Below are 19082 nucleotides of genomic sequence, written 5' to 3'. Positions count from 1 at the left end.
ACAAATTTAACAAAGTATAAGAGTAAATTAATAGGTTATGTATATAAAAACATCAAATTACATGAAAATATTATGAAATTAAAAAATTAAATTAAATATTTATTTTAAAACATTTAAATTATATATTATATAAGGAGTGGTAAAGAGTTGCAAAATCACCCCTCTCTAATTTATTCATTAATTAAATGAGTAACTGGATATAAAATAATGTTTTCGAAGTGAGAGTGTGAAGGTGACAAGAAACCAGACTGGAGAAAATGGGATTCATTGATTGCACCTCCCCCATTATTGGAAAGTCTTACAAAATCAAAAGTCCTCAGCCATTACATTAGCAATTAGCTAAAAGGGTCCTTGAAAGGATGTGGACTGCATGCCCTCTCGTCTGTAAGGTTTTTACTACTCTAAGAACTCCGGCCTGCACTACTCGTAATTAATCCAAACCAGAAAATCTCCAGAGTCAAGAAAGCAGCTACTGCACGCGCCTCTCCATCCTTGACTGGTTCATTTCTTCGAGGTCCAGACTGATGATCTGTTTCTTATTTGATTGCCCGGTGTCGTCTTTCTCTTCCTTCGTTTTTTTATCATCTCTGCGAGTACTTGCAGTTGCAGGCATCCGAATATGGAAATGAACATAATAGAGTACACGGGGTAAAGATAACAATATTGCCACTTTCACCTTTTTTTTTTTTTTTAATGTTCTTTGATCAGTAGCTGGAACTGAGAGATTAACTTTTAAGTGCTGCTGATCATGGAGACTTGATTTTTAATGTTTAGTATTTGTCGTCTTAAAACATGGGTGAGTCTGAGGGTGACGAGTTGACCAAGTTGAGGATGTTGTTCCAGTAACTCTTGCCCTCGTCGTCGTGTGCTTCGGCGTTGGCGGACTCGTCTCCGTTGCCGCCGCCGCGGCTACGACCGCCGTCGGGAGATGAGTTGTGCGTATCGTGCGAGTTGTCGAGGAGTAAATCCGTGAACCCTTCCATGAATGCAGGTGCTACCGGCCCGGTCTTGGTGGACTCCGGTGACCAGGGAGCTTCCGGTTGGAAAATCATGTCGTGGAGCTTTAATCCCACGACGAGAGAGCTGCCTTTGTCGTCCTCCTCAGCCTCCGTCTCCCCCAGTGACGGCCTTACTCGCGACTTTCCGAACTCTTTCCACTCTGGACGCTCTTCTTCGTCTTGTTTGTGCTCGCGTTCCTTGCAGAGCTCGGAGGTGTCGATGAAGTCCATGGTGGCCGTCGGGTTATCGCTAAACCCGACGGCGGCCGGGATGGGGACTGTGCTGTTCTCTGAAAAGCTGAGAGTGGAGGTGGGAGACTCGAGATCGCTACTGCCGGCAGCGGCGGCGGCGGCGGCACTGTTTCTGGTCAACTTGGTCGACCAAGCGCTTTGCGGCCATGACTTGAGCGCGTCGAGACAAAGAGGCGGTGCCCCGACAGAGGCTCCCGCGGAAGAAGATGAGGTGGAGGAGGAGGGGTTGAGCTGGGCCTGAAGCGCCGTAGATCGGAGTTTCGATTCTCTGACGAGCCTGGCTTCTGCCTCGAGTCGAGCACTCTCCCACTGCGCCATATGGCTCAAATTGGAGGCGGACTTGGCGGCATGGCCCTCGATGGTGCCAAGAGCGTCAGTCTTAGGCTTGTGGGTGACCGGATCGATGCCCATCTTCGCCAGTCTCTTCTTCAGGTGAGTGTTCCAGTAGTTCTTGATTTCGTTATCAGTTCTCTTCGGCAAATGCGTAGCAATGGCCGACCACCTGATGATCATCACAGCAATATATATTAGGGATATTATTGTTACAGACGCATGCGGCAAAGAAAGGCGAGAATGAACAAATCTTCTCTGAAAGTGCCTTCAGCAAAGGCAGAAAACACTGGTTTTGACCCATCGAGTTAATGTCTTCCAAACTGATTCAATGCAAGAGCAATCAGAAAGACGGTTCAGGGTTCGTGTTAGACGCTCCGTGCACTGCACATTACGTTACTAGAACACTAACAAAAACAGCTACTGAGACTCAGATACTACAATACCAGTCGATCAGAAGAAGACAGAAAGTCGAAACTGAAGGGCCAAAATAACCTAATTGGGAGCAGATGGAGCAAGAATGAGATGCAGAAAAAGGAAGGCACTAATTAATCGAAGCAGAAGAGAGAATTCCAAAGATCAGTTTTTCCGTTCCATAAATTTACGGCGCGGTAAATGGTCACTGAAGGAGGAAAAAGCAGGAGGATGATGAGCTCAACCCACTCAAGAGAGAGAATTGGCGAAGGCCGACCCACTTTGGGAATTTATTTCTACCATCTAACTGGACAGGGACAACGCACTGGGCAATGCTGTGCATTCTGGAACTCCCATTCCAGCTCTCAGATATGGAAGAATCATTACAAAAGTACGATAATTCGGAACAAAACGTGGTGACATTACACAGTTCCTGGCTAGCTTGAAGCCGAGGAAAACAATTCTCAGGAAGCATGCGTTTTTTTATCGGAAGAAATCAATTAGACAATTTATTTATTTTTCTTCTCGAAAGACGAATGTTGTTGAGTAGAGGAGACATTCTTTAGATCATATATACAGGAAAGAAGCAAGAAGAATGCTTGCTGAACCGCTAAGAAAGAGTATTTCCTTGCTGATTTCCATAAAAATTGATCTCATCGGTTCACTTATCGTGTCTCTCTTTGATATGTTTCTGTTCATGATCTTTACTAATCCGGGCAATTCAAGGGAAGGAAAATTCCACTTAAAGAGCTAGGGATTTCAGAAACATCATGATCAAGAAAAAGAGACAAAATTCGTGGAATCCTAGAAAATGTCGAGTTCACTGAGAAGCAAAAGAACTCACGGGGAACCAGAAAGAAAACGATAAGGTGGAGCCCCAAAAAGAAAGAAACCGTCGGGTACCTGTTCCCAAGAAGAGCATGTAGTTGAATGATGGTCTGTTCTTCCTGTAAACTGAATTTTCCTCTCTTGATATCGGGTCTGAGATAGTTAGTCCACCTCAATCTGCAACTCTTCCCGCACCGTTGAAGTCCTGAATTCAGCCCAGAGAGCAATCAAAGAAACCAATCAGACACGCGACAAATATTATACATGCAAGAGAGAAAAAAAAAAAAAAAAGTGTAGAGAAAGAGAAAGAAGAAGAAGAAGAAGGGGTAAACACTTTTACCTGCTTTGGCTGGCAAGGCCCGCCAGCTGCCATGGCCGTGCTGTTCGATGTAAGCCAGAAGCTTCTGATCTTCTTCAGGTGTCCAGGGTCCTTTCTTCAAGCCAACCTTGTCACAGCAAGGTGATCGTCCCATTGCAGAGTGACCGACTGACGTCGAATCTATCTATGGAGACGGAGCAGAAGGTTCAATAGTACCCTTTTGATGATCGCATATACGAGGAAAAAGAGAGAGACAGATCTGCAGTAGCGTGGGAGAGATGAAACATCGAGGAAGGAAAAGGAAGAGAGAGAGAGAGCAGTGATGAGTGAATATAGGAAGAGAAGGAGAAGAAGGATAAATAGAGAAATGGGGTACGAAAGAAAAGTCAGCGTCAAATATGGGGGCAAAGGGACCCAATTGCAGCATTAGAAACGACATTGGCCTCTCTCCTCCTAAATGCATTTCAGCTTCGCCAGCTCTCACCACCTCCAACTAGACCCAACCCATTAATCTCTCTCTCTCTCTCTCTCTCTCTCTCTCTCTCTCTCACGTATAAATATTCCAATTTTTCTCCTTTATGGCGTGGTGCTTTCTCATTTAACTCATTTTCTTAATAATCTCAACTATAGTGACAAGCTTCGTTTGTTATGAAGTTGTTGTCTCCTGCAGTTACTTCCCCTGAGTAGATCAGTTGTACACACCTGCTCTTCCTCTCCTTCCACCTTTTTTTTTTTTTTTTTTACTCAAAGATATGCCCTTTAACTGAATTAAGAGTCATTTATTCATATGGGTCCTTTCCCATAGGTATGGATAACCCTAATTCTCTCTCCCCTTGTAAATGGTTCTTGTTCATAGCTCCCATTAAGCAACAACTCAGGTTTTATATTTCCCCAGTCTTATTTTGGTGTAACAAGGGTTCTGTTGTTACTTCCGATCTTCCTAAAATCATCCCAAGTCATGAACATTCTTTGTTTCTTAATAAACTTCAATAAGATATTTGAGCTAACCAGTTACATTCATAGGTTTTGATTGATGGAGACACTGTAAGTTTGGAAAAACATGCAAATCAAGCTGAAAATTACATAAAATCATTAGCAGAAATCCATGTCGAAGATGTCAGAGTCTCAACTAGTTCGAATCCCTTTATGATTAATAAACTCAATTAGCATCACAGAAGATGGAGACATCCACCAAGCTAATCCATTTAGTATTTAAAGCTCTAATCAAGGCAATAATTATATACCTATATAAACACTTTTTAATGTAGTTTAAGCTAATCCAACCCACTAATCATTTTGAAAAAAACTTTTTACCATCCCCTCCATGAATCGGTCTTTAAGTTATTATAATTGGGATAGTTACAACCGTTTTCGTTTTTCCATTTAAATTTAAGGAATGTTTATTCTTTGGGTTCTCAAAGATGTTCTGGAGATAATTTTCCACCTCTGGAAAGAGTTTCAGGAAACCTGAGTGATTTTGTCTCAAGTTTTTTCTGTATGTTGAACTAATCCCACAACAGTAGGTGATTTTATCTTGTTACGGACCAGATTCATCTGTTCTAAGATCCATTAGGATCCAGCCGCTTCGTCAGAGATCTGCTGAAATGGCCAAGACGAGCTGAAACAGTGAAGAAAGAATTGAACTGGGAAGTTTACCAGACCGGCCGTATTTTCTTCACAGAGATATTTAAGTGAATCCAACAGATTTAAGACTGACATTAATGGAATAAGGCAACTGGCAGTTGATGCCTCAATATCACTTGGAGACCAGGACAAAGTCAGAAACCATTTAAGGAGCAGTGGTCCTCTCTGCTTGCATCTTCCGAATGGATCTCTAGCCTTTTCGGCTAATCGAAAGCTTTCATCACAAACCCGAATCAATTTGCAGCTGGTTCATTTTTTTGTGATTTGAATGCACCAATAGGGGGCTGTTGCTCTCCACAATCACATAGCCACGGTGGTCCTCTGACATAACCCAACTCGACTTCCTACACTGCATAAACTAGAACTGAACAGTTACAAGTTAATCCAGAGAGAAGCCCATCAATGCAGAAATTGAAAAGAGAACCATTCAAGCAGGTCTCGGTGATGTGTGCCGATGCATTGCTGCTCCAGATCAACATTTTGCTAGGCAGAAGGCTAGTCAAGAGTCCGAATTGGTTTTTGATAAGAGTGTGTGATGCATTTAAGAGAACATCCCAACCAGTGGACAGGAGAGTCTTCTTTCACCAGCTCGAGGGAGAATGGCCAAGTCCTCTCACATAAACCTGTATGACAGAAGATGATAACTCAATCGATTTATGATCTACCCAACAAACAACGCAAGCAAGGAGCTCTTGCGCTTCCAAAACTGTGGTCCTTCAATGATCAAATCGGGGTTCAGACTGAACTTCCTTACTCTTTTAAGTAGCCAAAAGAGGTAACTATGTTAGTGACTCTTTATTAGTTTACAGAAGACCTATTTCAGAGCTCACATTCGCCCTGCTTTGCCAATCTTATCTCGGTCGCTCATGCCTCCAATCATATTCTCTATTCAATGTCGATGCATACTGAACTTGGAAAAACCGAGGTTGAGTGGTTTACTTGCCACAACAAAAGAGTAAATACAGAAACTTAGAAGATGACCACTATGTATGGGCATGCATCTGATTTACCTTGCTTAGTTCAGTTAACCTCAACATGCAGACATTTCTTTGATTGATGGCTGCACAATAAGATATTGTTTTTAAAAGTGAACAAAAGTGAGGAAAATGAATCAGCAAATGCCTGAAGAACACTCCAGTTGTAAGGGTTAGAGCAGTTCATATCTTCCTTGGTTGATCCTACAATTAGATTGCTTTTTAACAGGTTAAGAGTTCTAGATCAGAAAAATATATATAATCCAAAAGAAACACAGTAGGAAATGTAACTTGTTAAATTTTTTAGAAGGACGAAAGATTTTTTATAAGAAACCCAGAATACAAACTGCAGAGGACCGAGTCTACTCCATGTTGGAAAGAAACCCTTCCACGATGCTGTTAAGCAGGCTACAACAAACAGTCATAAGAATTCCTGTAAAAGATTTCGGTGTCCTTGGCTGGTGCCCGACTAATCATTCTTGTCTTCAACACATGTGCGGGACAGCTCACAGTGGTTGCCGACAAGCCTGACAAGATAGATGCCAACTTATGGGCATCGATATTATCCTCACACAACCAGTTTCGTATGATGAAACGCTTAGCAAGCTAACTCCCCCATGTTTGCCGGAAATTGTCTTTGAATATTTGGCAACACGCCTGTCCGCAGCCCCTTGAGACCTTCAGCTCTTATTGTTTGGGTCAAAGCATCAAATGTCCCACTTTACCTGGGTGGCAGAAAGAAAAGAAGATATGACGACAGTTCAATGGAAAAAAAAAAAAAGAGGATGTACTGATTTCTTATAAAAGCCAGGCGACACAGACCGATCAACTGACCTTTAGTAATGTTGGTGAGAGATTTCAATTCACGGGTATTGCAGTCATGGAACTCGAGAAGGTCTGTAATGGATAGTGGCAGATCAAGGACCCAATTGCCTGATTTACTCTGTTGTCGGGTAAAGTTACAATTCCTTCGTTCTTCCGCTGAATCAACAAGAAGATAAGGTGCTGATGGTGAACAGCACAAAATGAATTCAGACTTGCGGAGTCGTTTAACCACATGCACAATGACTCCGGAGAGACCACCTGCAAAATGGCCTTGCTGCAAATAGAGTCCGCAGGCACAACCACGCGGATATTCTCGTAGGTGACATTTCGAATGGGAGTGTAGAAGAGATAGTGGAGGATGGCGGGAGCGAGACCCTTGCAGAGAGCCAATAGCCCCTCCGTTCTCTAAATGCTGGAGGCGACTTGTAAGGCATTGGTGGGGGCGTGAGTCTTGTGGTTGGTCGAGGGATTGGAGGCGGGCCTTGGTGATGTCGGGAAAGTGGCGATCTCCGCTGCCATGGCGGATAACGATGTCAGAACCATCTTCGTAACGATGTTCTCCCTCGTCACCCTCTTCCCTCTTGACACATTGAATTGTCGAAGAGCGATTTGCTTAAACGGGAAAAGGAAAGCGAAGAGGAACTCCACGAAAATTTTATCCAGTCAGAAATCGTTTCCTCTTCTAATCCCTCCTATAATGACGCTCATGTGGCTGTTATCTCCGTCACTTACTCGTCTTTAATGCTAGCAATTTCCAAAAGTGGTAAAAGCTATTGCAGTAAGATCATCCTGTATGTAGAAGTCTGGTTTGGGATGACCGAGGACAGATGTCTTTCTTAGCAACTGGCTCGTTGTGTTTGAGTGACAGAAAATGAAACTGTGGCAAGGGTGCCAGAACACCTTAAAAGAGGTAGAACTAAAGCATGACCACTGTCTGGTCAAAATTGCATAATACATGTAGACAGATTTCCAATTGTAAGGCTTTCCAATTTGATGCCATGTTTCATGGAATTGCAATAGTAGACTACTGAAGCCTGCAGAAACGTGCTTGCAAAGGGTTACTCTGTATCTGAAACATCTCAAACAGAAGCAATTGATTCTTTTTTACAATTATACACGGTGACCTCAGAGGGTATACAATTGTTTTCATCTTCCTTCAGCTCGACTTGCCAAGACTTCTAAGTAGACACAGACGTGTAGATAAAACTCAGGATTCAACAAATTTGAGATCACCCAGGACAATGGCAAATCCAAATTGGGTTCAATTCCTTGGATACGAATAAGCTTTACTCTTGACTTTGATGATGAGCAATGTGGGGAGTGTCTGTCGGATATGCCCATCGTGATATTATTAACTGTGCTGCTAACTTTCTCCAACTCCCCACTGTGTGAGTCACTTTCAGTGAACCGGGGAACATCCTCCAGTATCATGTTTGAGTTCTGCTCATCAAGAGAGGATTCATCCATAAAGATTTCAGGCAACAGAGCTTTGAGTGCATCATGTAGTGTGAGGTACATGCCTGCAGTAACGTGATCATTAGTAACTAAGCAAAAACAGATTTACTATTTATCACTGAAACAACAAGTAAGCATCATAAACTCCAAACGTCCAACAATGCAATCAAGAATACTGTAATCCAAGTAGAGTGTAACTCTTTGTTATTAGAAGCAGGCCTTTTTTCTTTGGTAAATGTCATGATTCAAATTAAAGGCAATAGTAAGTTACATGAGTTTCCGTACATCTATGGAATTTAAAGCAGTCCACCAAAATATACTCCAGATGTCTACAGAAAACATAGAATTACATATTTTAGCACAGACAGGAACAGGAAAGGTATGAAAGTTAAAGCGAGGTGTAATATCATTTATGAAACTAAAAGTTACACTTATTCCACACCTTCATTATTGCGAATCTCAATAGGTCGGTTCAGATAAGAGATCTGGTCCCAACTATTAATTGGAGTTGCATCAGTCAAATCATCCAGATGCTCCTCTATATTTCGTACATACAGCCGGACAGGAATTCTGCCTGGCCAGAGCTTCAATAATAAGAAAAGGTCAGGCCTCACCATGATTTTAAGTGAAATCAATCTGTGCTTGCACCATAAAAAGTTTATTTTAGAAACAAACAGAACAACAAACTCAATATCTGAAAGCAGTTATTAAATTTGCATGCTCAAAATAGCCCATGAAGTCTTACTGCTCCAACAATAATAAATTCAATGTTCTTGGATATGGTCACCATATGTCATCACCATGTCATTTTCTCATGAATCCAAACAAATTGGCCATCCAGCTTGATTTTCAATTCTTTTTAAACGTTGAGCCATTTTAATGTATCTCCATACCCACCTATTACATGAAAAACAAAATGGAGGAAAATATACCAGTTCGGCTTGGTCCTATATGATCAGCATCAGTAGTCCCCTGATGAGGCTGCATTGAGGAACATTGAATTCTTGCCATAAACTCTTCCATGGCTGTTCCAAGTTTGAGTTTAGATGAAATTCGATGATAGCCTTCCATGTTAGCTGATGCAAATTGATGTTAGAAAAACTTAACAACAAAAGAGCATCACAGTTCTAAAATATTTCTTCAGCACAATGGATAATATTATAGTTTAGCAAATGTCATTTTATTTTTTCAAAAAAATTTAAACAAAAATAGAAAATGGAACTGCTTCTTTTCTGTTATAAAAAAACATACAGATATTTCAAATCTCAAACTGGACTCTTAGTTCCAGTCAGCATTTACCTTTTCCAACACACTTCCACAGTTCCAACTGGTCAGACTGGGACATGTTCATTACATTCTTGCAGTTCCCATTGACTACATATGCTGCCTGTATGCAAAAAAGAGTACGACTAAGAACCTGAATGATGATGCAAGTGCATTGGCAGTTTTGTAAGACTCCGAGGAAAAACATAGTCATCATTTTGCAGAATGGTGACCTACAGTAGCTAGGAAAAAGCAAAACAAATGAACTGTTGCAATCTAAAAGCTAAAGTTGGATTTACATATCAATCCAGCTAAAGATTAAGGCTGGGATTTGTTCCCCCTCAACTGCAGAGGCTTCCCTGAGGAGCTTTATCGAAGAACTCTTCCCTAGAAGAACTTATTTGAGAGAGGAAATATGTTTTCACTACAACTATTTCAAATTAGCTTATTACATGCAAAAGTCACATATTATGATTGGTTATAGTTTAAAAAAAAAAAAAGATAATGGTAACTGCGAGAAAATCGGCTCAAGGGTATTTGGGTCATTTTACATGATTGGATATTTTATATTACAGCACTATCTTGTTCAGCATGTTTGATTTAGTCAGTGTATAAATTTTCATATTCATAGGAAGAGTAGAATGGGAATTATAAGGGAATAAGTGTTTTCTATGTAAGATAGGCACTTTTGTCATTTCTTTAATTTATGACTAAAAACCTAATAAATAGCATTCGGGGTCGTGCATAACCCCCAACGCAGCTCATTCAGAACTTGTGCCTCTTTTCTCTCTTTTTTCTCTCTTGCTCTCCTTTTTTTCTCTTTCTCTAGATTTTTCATACTTTTCACATGGTATGAAAGCAGAAATCGTTGTTGGAAGTACATCTTAACCAGAAAACATCTTTATCTGATGTCTTCACAAAATCAACGTTTTTCAAATCTCCTCGGTGACTGGTTGGTAAAAATTCAATTTTTCTCTCTTATCTTCTGCCATAACTTAGGGTTACTGATTCTATCATCCTTTAAAAGGATTATTCATACTTTGATTGCCTAAAAGGAACTCTTTTTTTAGAGATATCGGGATGTGTGTCAACTATCCCTAGGCCTGTGATCGTGTCATCAATCGGCATGTTGACGTCAGCCCTAATTGTAGTCTACTTGTTGAATTTATGGAATGAGAAAAACTTCATTGACTTTATGTAATTAGAGTATATGAACCCCTATTTATAATAGAGGAAAGTAGTAGAGTCCAATTACAATTAAACTACTATTGTCCCAATTACACCCAAACTCTAACACTTAAAGATAAGTCCTAGCATAATTAAATAACTCCACATAAATAGAAGACTAACATAACTAAAACACCTTTAAACTGAGACTCTCATGTGAGACCACCTTTTGTGAGACTCTTGTAAGACTCCACCATATTAATTCTGGCTCTGTGAGACTACTTACTATCAGAATCATGTAAGAGGCTTCCATATCTTCTCTTCAACACTATTCGTGAAGGATCTTCAATGTATTTAATGTATAGTGTTGAATTAAGCATATATCACTTGCGCACATCTCATCCTTGCCTTAACCCTAATTTTTACGAAGTGGAACCTACATCTTGGAATTTGCAAAAGTATTTGGATATTGAAATTGAATATTTTTGGTCACTCTGTACTTAATCTATGGCTGATTCGGGTGACGTTTATGTACCATCTAGCGCTATAGGTGGATCTGATGGCAAAAATGTAGTGTTTATGACATCAAAGAAGTTGACAGGACTAAATTATCTTAATTGGGCCAGGTCGGTGAGAATGTTCTTGAAGGGAAGGAAGACAAAATACATCAGAGATGACCCTCCAATCCCAATGACTGATGATTGGGAAGCTAAAGACAACCAAGTTATGACTTGGATTGTCAACAATATTGATTCAACATTAAGGATTCAAGTGATATATTGTGAGACCACAAAGGCTGTGGGTTTCTTTGGGGTATCTGTATACTCAAGAGAGCAATTTATCAAGAGTTTATGAATTGTACACCAATTTCTTTAGTTCGAAATGGGGTAACAAGACTGTTACACAATATTACAGTGCATTTGTGGGACTCTGGCAAGAAGTTAATGTATATCATCCATTCACTACGGATGAGCAGGAATTAAGAAAACAACAGAACCGACTACTAGTGACAAAGTTTCTTGATGGCCTAGCTGGGAAGTTTGATAGCATTAAGGCACAGATCTTAGCTTCATAAGAGGTACCTTCATTACCCACTACTTTCAACAAAATTGTAAGAGCATAAACAATTTTGGTATCCAAAGAAGAAAAAGGAGGTAGAGTGACAGATGTAGTGTTTATGACATCAAAGAAGTTGACAGGACTAAATTATCTTAATTGGGCCAGGTCGGTGAGAATGTTCTTGAAGGGAAGGAAGACAAAATACATCAGAGATGACCCTCCAATCCCAATGACTGATGATTGGGAAGCTAAAGACAACCAAGTTATGACTTGGATTGTCAACAATATTGATTCAACATTAAGGATTCAAGTGATATATTGTGAGACCACAAAGGCTGTGGGTTTCTTTGGGGTATCTGTATACTCAAGAGAGCAATTTATCAAGAGTTTATGAATTGTACACCAATTTCTTTAGTTCGAAATGGGGTAACAAGACTGTTACACAATATTACAGTGCATTTGTGGGACTCTGGCAAGAAGTTAATGTATATCATCCATTCACTACGGATGAGCAGGAATTAAGAAAACAACAGAACCGACTACTAGTGACAAAGTTTCTTGATGGCCTAGCTGGGAAGTTTGATAGCATTAAGGCACAGATCTTAGCTTCATAAGAGGTACCTTCATTACCCACTACTTTCAACAAAATTGTAAGAGCATAAACAATTTTGGTATCCAAAGAAGAAAAAGGAGGTAGAGTGACAGATGTTGCTGCATTTAATACTTTGGGCCCTAGTCCTAGCCCAGCAGACTCGTCTCGAGGTCGGACAAGTTCTGGGCAAAGTAGAGGTAGAGACAATTCAGGCAGAGGTGATGGTAAGTTCGAGAGGAAGTGTATCCATTGTGGATGAAATAACCATTACACTAAGAGATACTGAATAAAATTAGGAAAGCTTGCCTGGGCAAACTCTACCAACAATGAGACTAGTGGAACAATCTCAGAGGTTGTTGCTTTTGTCCCCTCAGGGGAAGCTAATGAAGTACAACAACAATAGATTATGCAACATCTAGATCAGTTATCAGTTAGCTCATCCTCAACAGCTATGGTTCATGCTCCTACTCCTACTACAACTCTAGATACTTCAAGTATGTCCGTTCTTCAAGTGTCTTCTTCTCCTACTTGGGTTATCGATTCTGAAGCTACTGCTCACATGTCAAATATGTCATTCTTCTTTTCTAACATGCAAGAGTCATCACATATAAAGCAAGTAAATTTAGTTGATGGGTCTATTTCCTTAGTCCAGGGTGTTGGTATTGTTATCCTTGCATCGTTTGTGTCTCCTCAGTTTGTTTTACTAATTCCTAAGTTTCCCCTAAATCTATTGTCAGTGAGCCAATTAACTAAGTCTATGAATTGTTATCAGTTAGCTCATCCTCAACAGCTATGGTTCATGCTCCTACTCCTACTACTACTCTAGATACTTCAAGTATGTCCACTCTTCATGTGTCCTCTTCTCCTACTTGCGTTATCAATTCTGAAGTTACTGCGCACATGTCAAATATGTCATTCTTGTTTTTTAACATGAAAAAGTCATCACATATAAAGCAAGTAAATTTAGTTGATGGGTCTATTTCCTTAGTCCAAGGTGTTGGTATTGTTATCCTTGCATCGTTCGTGTCTCCTCAGTTTGTTTTAATAATTCCTAAGTTTCCCCTAAATCTATTGTCAGTGAGCCAATTAACTAAGTCTATGAATTGTTCTCTGACTTTTCATCCTATTCATTGTCTATTTCAGGACCCTGTGACGAAGAGGACGTTTTGCACGTGAGAGAAGTGGTTTGTATTATTTGGAGGGTCACTTACTAGATAATACATTTGCTACTCCATTCCAGTAGCATTTGCTATTAGGTCATCCCTCGCTGGCAAAACTGATTCAAGTCTTTCCAGAATTTCCTTCCAATCTTACACTTCAGTGCGAGTCATGTTCAATTGGGCAAGCATCACCGGAGCTCTTTTCCAACCTCACAACATAAGAAAAGTCAACTATTTGAGGTTATTCATTCTGATATTGTCTTGTAACAAGTTTTTTTGGCTTTAGGTACTTTGTCTCATTGTTTGATGATTTTAGTAGGTGTACTTGGGTCTATCTTCTTAGGGAGAAGTTTGAAGCTTTCAATGTATTCAAACTCTTTTACGATGAAATAAATAATCAGTTTTCAGCTTCTATCCATATTTAGTACACTAACAATGGTCTTGAATTTATGAATAAAAAAGTTTGATAGTTTTTTGTCAAAATCACGAGATCATCCATCAAACCTCATGTGTGTTTTCTCCACAACAAAATGGAGTTGTAGAGCGTAAAAATCGTCATCTACTAGAAGTAGCTCGCACTATGATATTATATATGAAGGTTCCTAAGCACTTTTGGGGTGCTGCAATGCTTACTGCATGCTACTTGATCAAAAGGATGTCTTCTTCTGTCCTTAAAGGTAAAATTCTCATTCAGGATTTGTTGCCTTCAGCTCCATTGTTCTCAGTTTTGCCTCGTGTCTTTGGATGTTTGTTTTACCCATATTATGGGATCATCCAAAGATAAGTTATCTCCTCGTACTATTAAGTATATTTTTCTTGGGTACTCTCGTACACAAAAGGGGTACAAGGGTTTTTGTCCATCTATTAGAAAAACATGTGTATCCACAGATGTCACATTTTTTTAGGATACTCCTTTTTTGAGTCTAGTACTCCCATTGATGTACCATCTTCTTCCCCAGTTTCTGAGTCAGTTATTCCCTTGCTAGTTGATGTTTTTTTCTTGGACCTACACAAAATACCACTGTTGAGAAACCCTTGCAGGTATATCATCATCGACAGATGCATCCCTCTCAACCAACAACCTCCTCTCTCATGCCAGACCATGACTCATCTTTGTCTCAGGATCCTGAGATAAATGATCTGCACTTACCCATTGCTTTAAGGAAAGGTACTCATCATATGTTGTCTCATTTTGTGTCATATGATCATTTGTCTGAAAAATGCAAAAAGTTTGCATTGTCTATCTCTACTTGCATTATTCCTTCTTTAGTGCAGGATGTTATGTCCTCTCCATAATGGAAGCAAGTCATAGATCTTGAGATGGCTGCTCTGTTAGAGTGAGGAACCTGGCAGTTATGTGAGTTCCCTTCAAGTACTACAATGGTTGGCCATAGATGAGTGTATACAGTCACATATAGGGCTGATGGCTTGGTTGAGAGTTATAAAGCTCGTTTGGTGGCCAGAGGATATACACAAGCTTATGGTATGGATGTGTTTGAAACTTTTTCTCCAGTAGCTCAATTATCTTCAGTACGAATTTTGGTGTCTATTGTTGTTACTCAAGGTTGGCCCTTATACCAGTTAGACATAAAGAATACTATATTGTATGGTGACCTAGAAGAAGAGGTCTACATGGAGCAACCTTTGGAGTATGTTGCTCAGGGGAAGATGCACAAGGTATACAAACTCAAGCAAACAATTTATGGGTTGAAACAAAGCCCTTGTGCTTGGTTTAAAAAATTTAGCGAAGCAGTGATGTGTATGTGCTTTCCATGAGCCATTGCGATCATTCGCAATTTGTCATGAAAAGGCCTTCGGGGATCATAGTTTTACTTATATATGTGGATGATATTATATTGTCTGGTAGTGATACCCCTAGAATTGAAGAAGTTCAAAAGCTACTTGCTACGCACTTCCAAACCAAAGACTTGGGAGAATTGAAATACATCTTGGGCATTGTTGAAGTTGCAAGATGCAAAGAAAAACTGGTGCTATCTCAAAGAAAGTATATACCTGATATGCAACATGAATATGTATTATTGGGAGCTAAACCGGTCCGATGGAAGTTGGACTCAATCTACATGATGACCAAAGTGTAGAATTGAGTGATAAAACATTGTATAGGAGAATGATTGGGAAGCTCATACATGCCACAGTTACGCGCCCAAATATATCCTTTGCAGTAAGTGTAGTAAGCTAGTTTATGGAACACCCAAGGAAGATTCATCGTGAAGCAACTCAAAGGATCTTAAGATATCTCAAGGGAATACCAGGGAAAGGTCTTTTCTTTAAAAATAATGACCACTTGAAAATTGAGGTCTTCTCCACTGCAGATTATGCCGGGTCAAAGCTAGACATAAAATCAACTACAACCTACTGTGTCTTTCTAGGTGGCAAATTAATCAATTGAAAAAACAAAAAACAAAATGTAGTAGTTAGAACTAGCGCAGAAGTAGAATACAAGGCTATGGCACATACTGTAAGCGAGCTCATGTGGGTGAAATCAGTCCCTAGGGAGTTAGACTTCCACCAGAATGAAGTCATGACTTTATTCTATGATAACCAGGCTGCTATATTTATTGCCAACAATCCAGTTTTTCATGAGAGAACAAAACGCATAGAGGTGGATTGTCATTTTGTTAGAGATGTTGTGATGAAGAAATATGTGATCAACCCCTAGGACCTCATGGATATATATGCTCTAGCTTGAGGGGGAGTGTGAGGAAATCAGCTCAAGGGTATTTTGGTCACTTTTCACACTAACTTACTAATAGTACCCTCACAAATATATTGAATTTTATAAAAATATGTTTAATTATATAACAAATTTTAAAACTAGATTATGACCCACCATTTTATAGGACCAGGTTGGCCCCACATTCCATGACTGAAACCATAATTAATAAGGAAACATGGCTTTAGAGCACTATGGGGAGCTATAATATGCATAGGTGTACATTAAGTAGGCACACAAAAAAGTTGTAAGTATGATCACATTACATGGGCCTACTATTCTCGAATAAGATAGATTCATAAATTTTAGGAGCACAAAAACGATAGGCCATGATTTCGGCATATTGCTTTTTGGTAGGCCCCATATCAAATTTATAAGCACATATTAGATGCACCCACATCAAATGCATAAGAAAATACTAGGTGGGTCTTATTGTTTGTAACACCGGTGGGCATATCTTTTTTTTTTTATGACTACCTTCTAGTTGCTAATAATAGTAACTTTCCTGTCTCAAATAACTAATTACACAATTCGACTTGCAATTTCTAAACTGACAATACTTGCTAAAGAAAGAATCCCAGTGGCTAGTTAGTAAAAGAAGCATGAAGTAACGTTAGAGGAAGAACATAAGTCAAAAGGCAGAGCTGAAAGACAGCTAATGGGATTTGACTTTCCAAAAATGGGCAGATACTAAAAAGTCTGACATCCAAGGCTCTTTATATTCTTTTCACTGAATATATAGTTACACAGAATTTGCCTTCTATATGCAATGTGTTAACTATTAGAGCTGACAGTAGAACTTTTCTTAGAATATAAAAATAGAAGAAGAAGATGTTGTAGCCAGTTTGAAAATCAGGGCAATTTTCTAAAAATGCATTTACTGAAGCCTTTTATATTTGATCCATAATCATATTGGTTATCCTGTCAATTTTGCAGCATCAATGGCATTAAACAAAGAGGGCTTAAAATTACCCACCATCCTTCATATCTTCACAACTCAAAAATATAGCCAGAATAAGGAAAACATGCAAAGAAATGAAGAAAAAAAACCTTAATTTTGGACCAGCTAATGTTTACAGACCCTAAAAAAAGAAAAAGAAAATTCAAGGTCAAGCAATTCAAAGAAGTCAATTCTAACCTCTTTTAATGAGTTGATGAAGCTCCACTTTATGCTGTCTTCACCATCACAAGGCATCAGTATCTCTGCAGGATATCCTCTAAAATGAACCTGCACCCTGAGTCTGTTAGTCAGATTTTTATAGAGGAATGAGAACAGCAAAAGGAAATTCTAATAATTAGTCATGGCATATAGTGGAGCTAACGAACACTTCAACTGGTTGTCTATCTCTAAATCACCACAGGACATTCTCCATCCAAAATTTTAAGAGTACTACAATTTTGGAGACAGCAACTCATTTTTTATTTGAATTGAATTACATACTAAAGTAAAGCAAAGACTACAACTTGAATGAAAGTGATCGTGCCACAAAAAAACATTTCTCTTGAGATTAAAACCATTTTTATCTTATATCATGTTCAACCTCAATACAAGGAGGAAACCCAATGGGGACGACATACTGGGGCTTAATCTCCATAAGTGCAGAGTGGGTATGCTTGTGAGACACACACAAAAAAAAAAAGCCTCATGGGACCACAATTGACCTTCTCTTTTCAATAAATAACTGCCTCCTCAATGGGCAAAAGAATTTATAAGCAGGCGATTGCCAGCTCTATTACCCAAAAGACAACCATCTCTTTCAAACCGAATGGCTTTTCTCATAGATCTAGAACCTCATCATCAGACACATAAACCATACACAGGATGAACGAACAGCACAAGAAGCTGTAGCAAAAGCAAGAAAGCAGACTATTAAAAATTACGCTAAATGAACTAAAACCACTAACCGTAACATTCCAAGGCCTTTCTGGTTCTGCACATAGAAGATCAAAGAGAACCCCGATAGGTATATACCTGAAAACCATGTACAAATATCTGCTTAAGAATATTTTCCTATGAATGAGGTCACTCACTAGTAATGAGTTGACCTAATGAATCCTATTTTTAAACCACAATCATACAATGTTTTAAGTTCAGAAGAAATGTACCACTTCAGTGGCAGGCCTTTGTAGTCAAACCAAATAGTGTCAACACCAGGAGGAAGTGAGCTGTTAAAGTGAGGCTTTAAAAGAGGAATCAATAATGGAAGGTACCCAAGCCGATGACCCATTACCTGTAATGGGCATTAGAATGTCATCTAATTTCATTTGATAAAAAATTTAAAACAACAACGGTTAAATTTCATGATACGCAGAAAAATAGTAATCAAGGCAGAAAAATCCAGAACGAAATCATGATAAGCAGAAGGAGCAATGATATAGCAACTATGCCCAATTAGACTTGTCCTACTGGGACGCAATCGGTTCAGAAGGAAACTTAACATGGTACTCCAACACGCGCAATTAAAAGGAAAAAATATAAGAACAGAGAAAGAGTTTCAAATGAAGCTGCAATTGATCATAGATAGTAATAAATAATGAGAAGCAAAACATCGAAGCGTCTGAAAACAAAACGAGATATATGGAGCATCCGAAAAACCGAGTTAATAAGAAAACTGCATGTAATCGAGATGAAAGAAATCAACACTTGAAATGCAGGGTAAAGGCCAGTAACGATCACCAGGGAGGGTGGAGGAGGAGTGAGGGTGGTAATTTCGGATTCATCGAGATGGATCTGAAGAGGGATTGCAGCACCCCAGACGAGCTTCTGAGCCTCTGTGCCGAGATCCATGAACGAAATTGTGTGAGGTCAAAGACAGGGATCCTGCAGCGTCTCAATGTTCCTTTCCGCTTCATTGGGTTTGGCCCATTTTGTCATCTCTACCGAGGTAGACGAATGAGAAGACCTTCCGCTTCCAAGTTCCACCTGATCGAGTTGCTGTCTCGACGCCGGAGTCTTGTCTATGAGAACGGAGAACTGAGAACCGAAATTGTATTACTTGATAGCATAATACGGCTTTAAATAAAAGTACTCAAATTATAAATTATAAAATGGGTATCCATTTATTTAT

The 19082-nt window shown here is 39.4% G+C and overlaps 2 protein-coding genes across 3 annotated transcripts; both read right to left on the bottom strand.

The window, feature by feature from the left end:
- Positions 1-249: 249 nt before the first annotated feature.
- LOC137940236 (transcription factor MYB106-like) lies at positions 250-3424 on the bottom strand. The gene is made up of 3 exons (XM_068785184.1): positions 3163-3424; positions 2898-3027; positions 250-1752 (listed from the first exon to the last, which is right to left on the bottom strand). Exons 1-3 carry the CDS (start codon positions 3293-3295, stop codon positions 786-788), a joined length of 1230 nt encoding a protein of 409 aa, XP_068641285.1. The 5' UTR covers positions 3296-3424; the 3' UTR covers positions 250-785.
- Positions 3425-7661: 4237 nt separating this feature from the next.
- LOC137941490 (autophagy protein 5) lies at positions 7662-18984 on the bottom strand. 2 transcript variants are annotated; one of them, XM_068786930.1, is made up of 8 exons: positions 18692-18984; positions 18121-18245; positions 17920-17986; positions 17153-17242; positions 9339-9426; positions 8972-9115; positions 8482-8613; positions 7662-8104 (listed from the first exon to the last, which is right to left on the bottom strand). In XM_068786930.1, exons 1-8 carry the CDS (start codon positions 18800-18802, stop codon positions 7731-7733), a joined length of 1131 nt encoding a protein of 376 aa, XP_068643031.1. In that variant the 5' UTR covers positions 18803-18984; the 3' UTR covers positions 7662-7730. The 2 variants fall into 2 exon arrangements, with proteins under 2 accessions (XP_068643031.1, XP_068643032.1); XM_068786931.1 differs by lacking the exon at positions 8482-8613.
- Positions 18985-19082: the final 98 nt, after the last annotated feature.

The sequence above is a fragment of the Aristolochia californica genome, unplaced genomic scaffold (assembly GCF_029961685.1).
Source record: "Aristolochia californica isolate CCGP_79_NKW_82.1479 unplaced genomic scaffold, dmAriCali1.0.hap1 SCAF_9, whole genome shotgun sequence".
Taxonomy (NCBI): Eukaryota; Viridiplantae; Streptophyta; class Magnoliopsida; order Piperales; family Aristolochiaceae; genus Aristolochia; species Aristolochia californica.
This window is presented reverse-complemented; position numbering and strand designations above follow the sequence as displayed.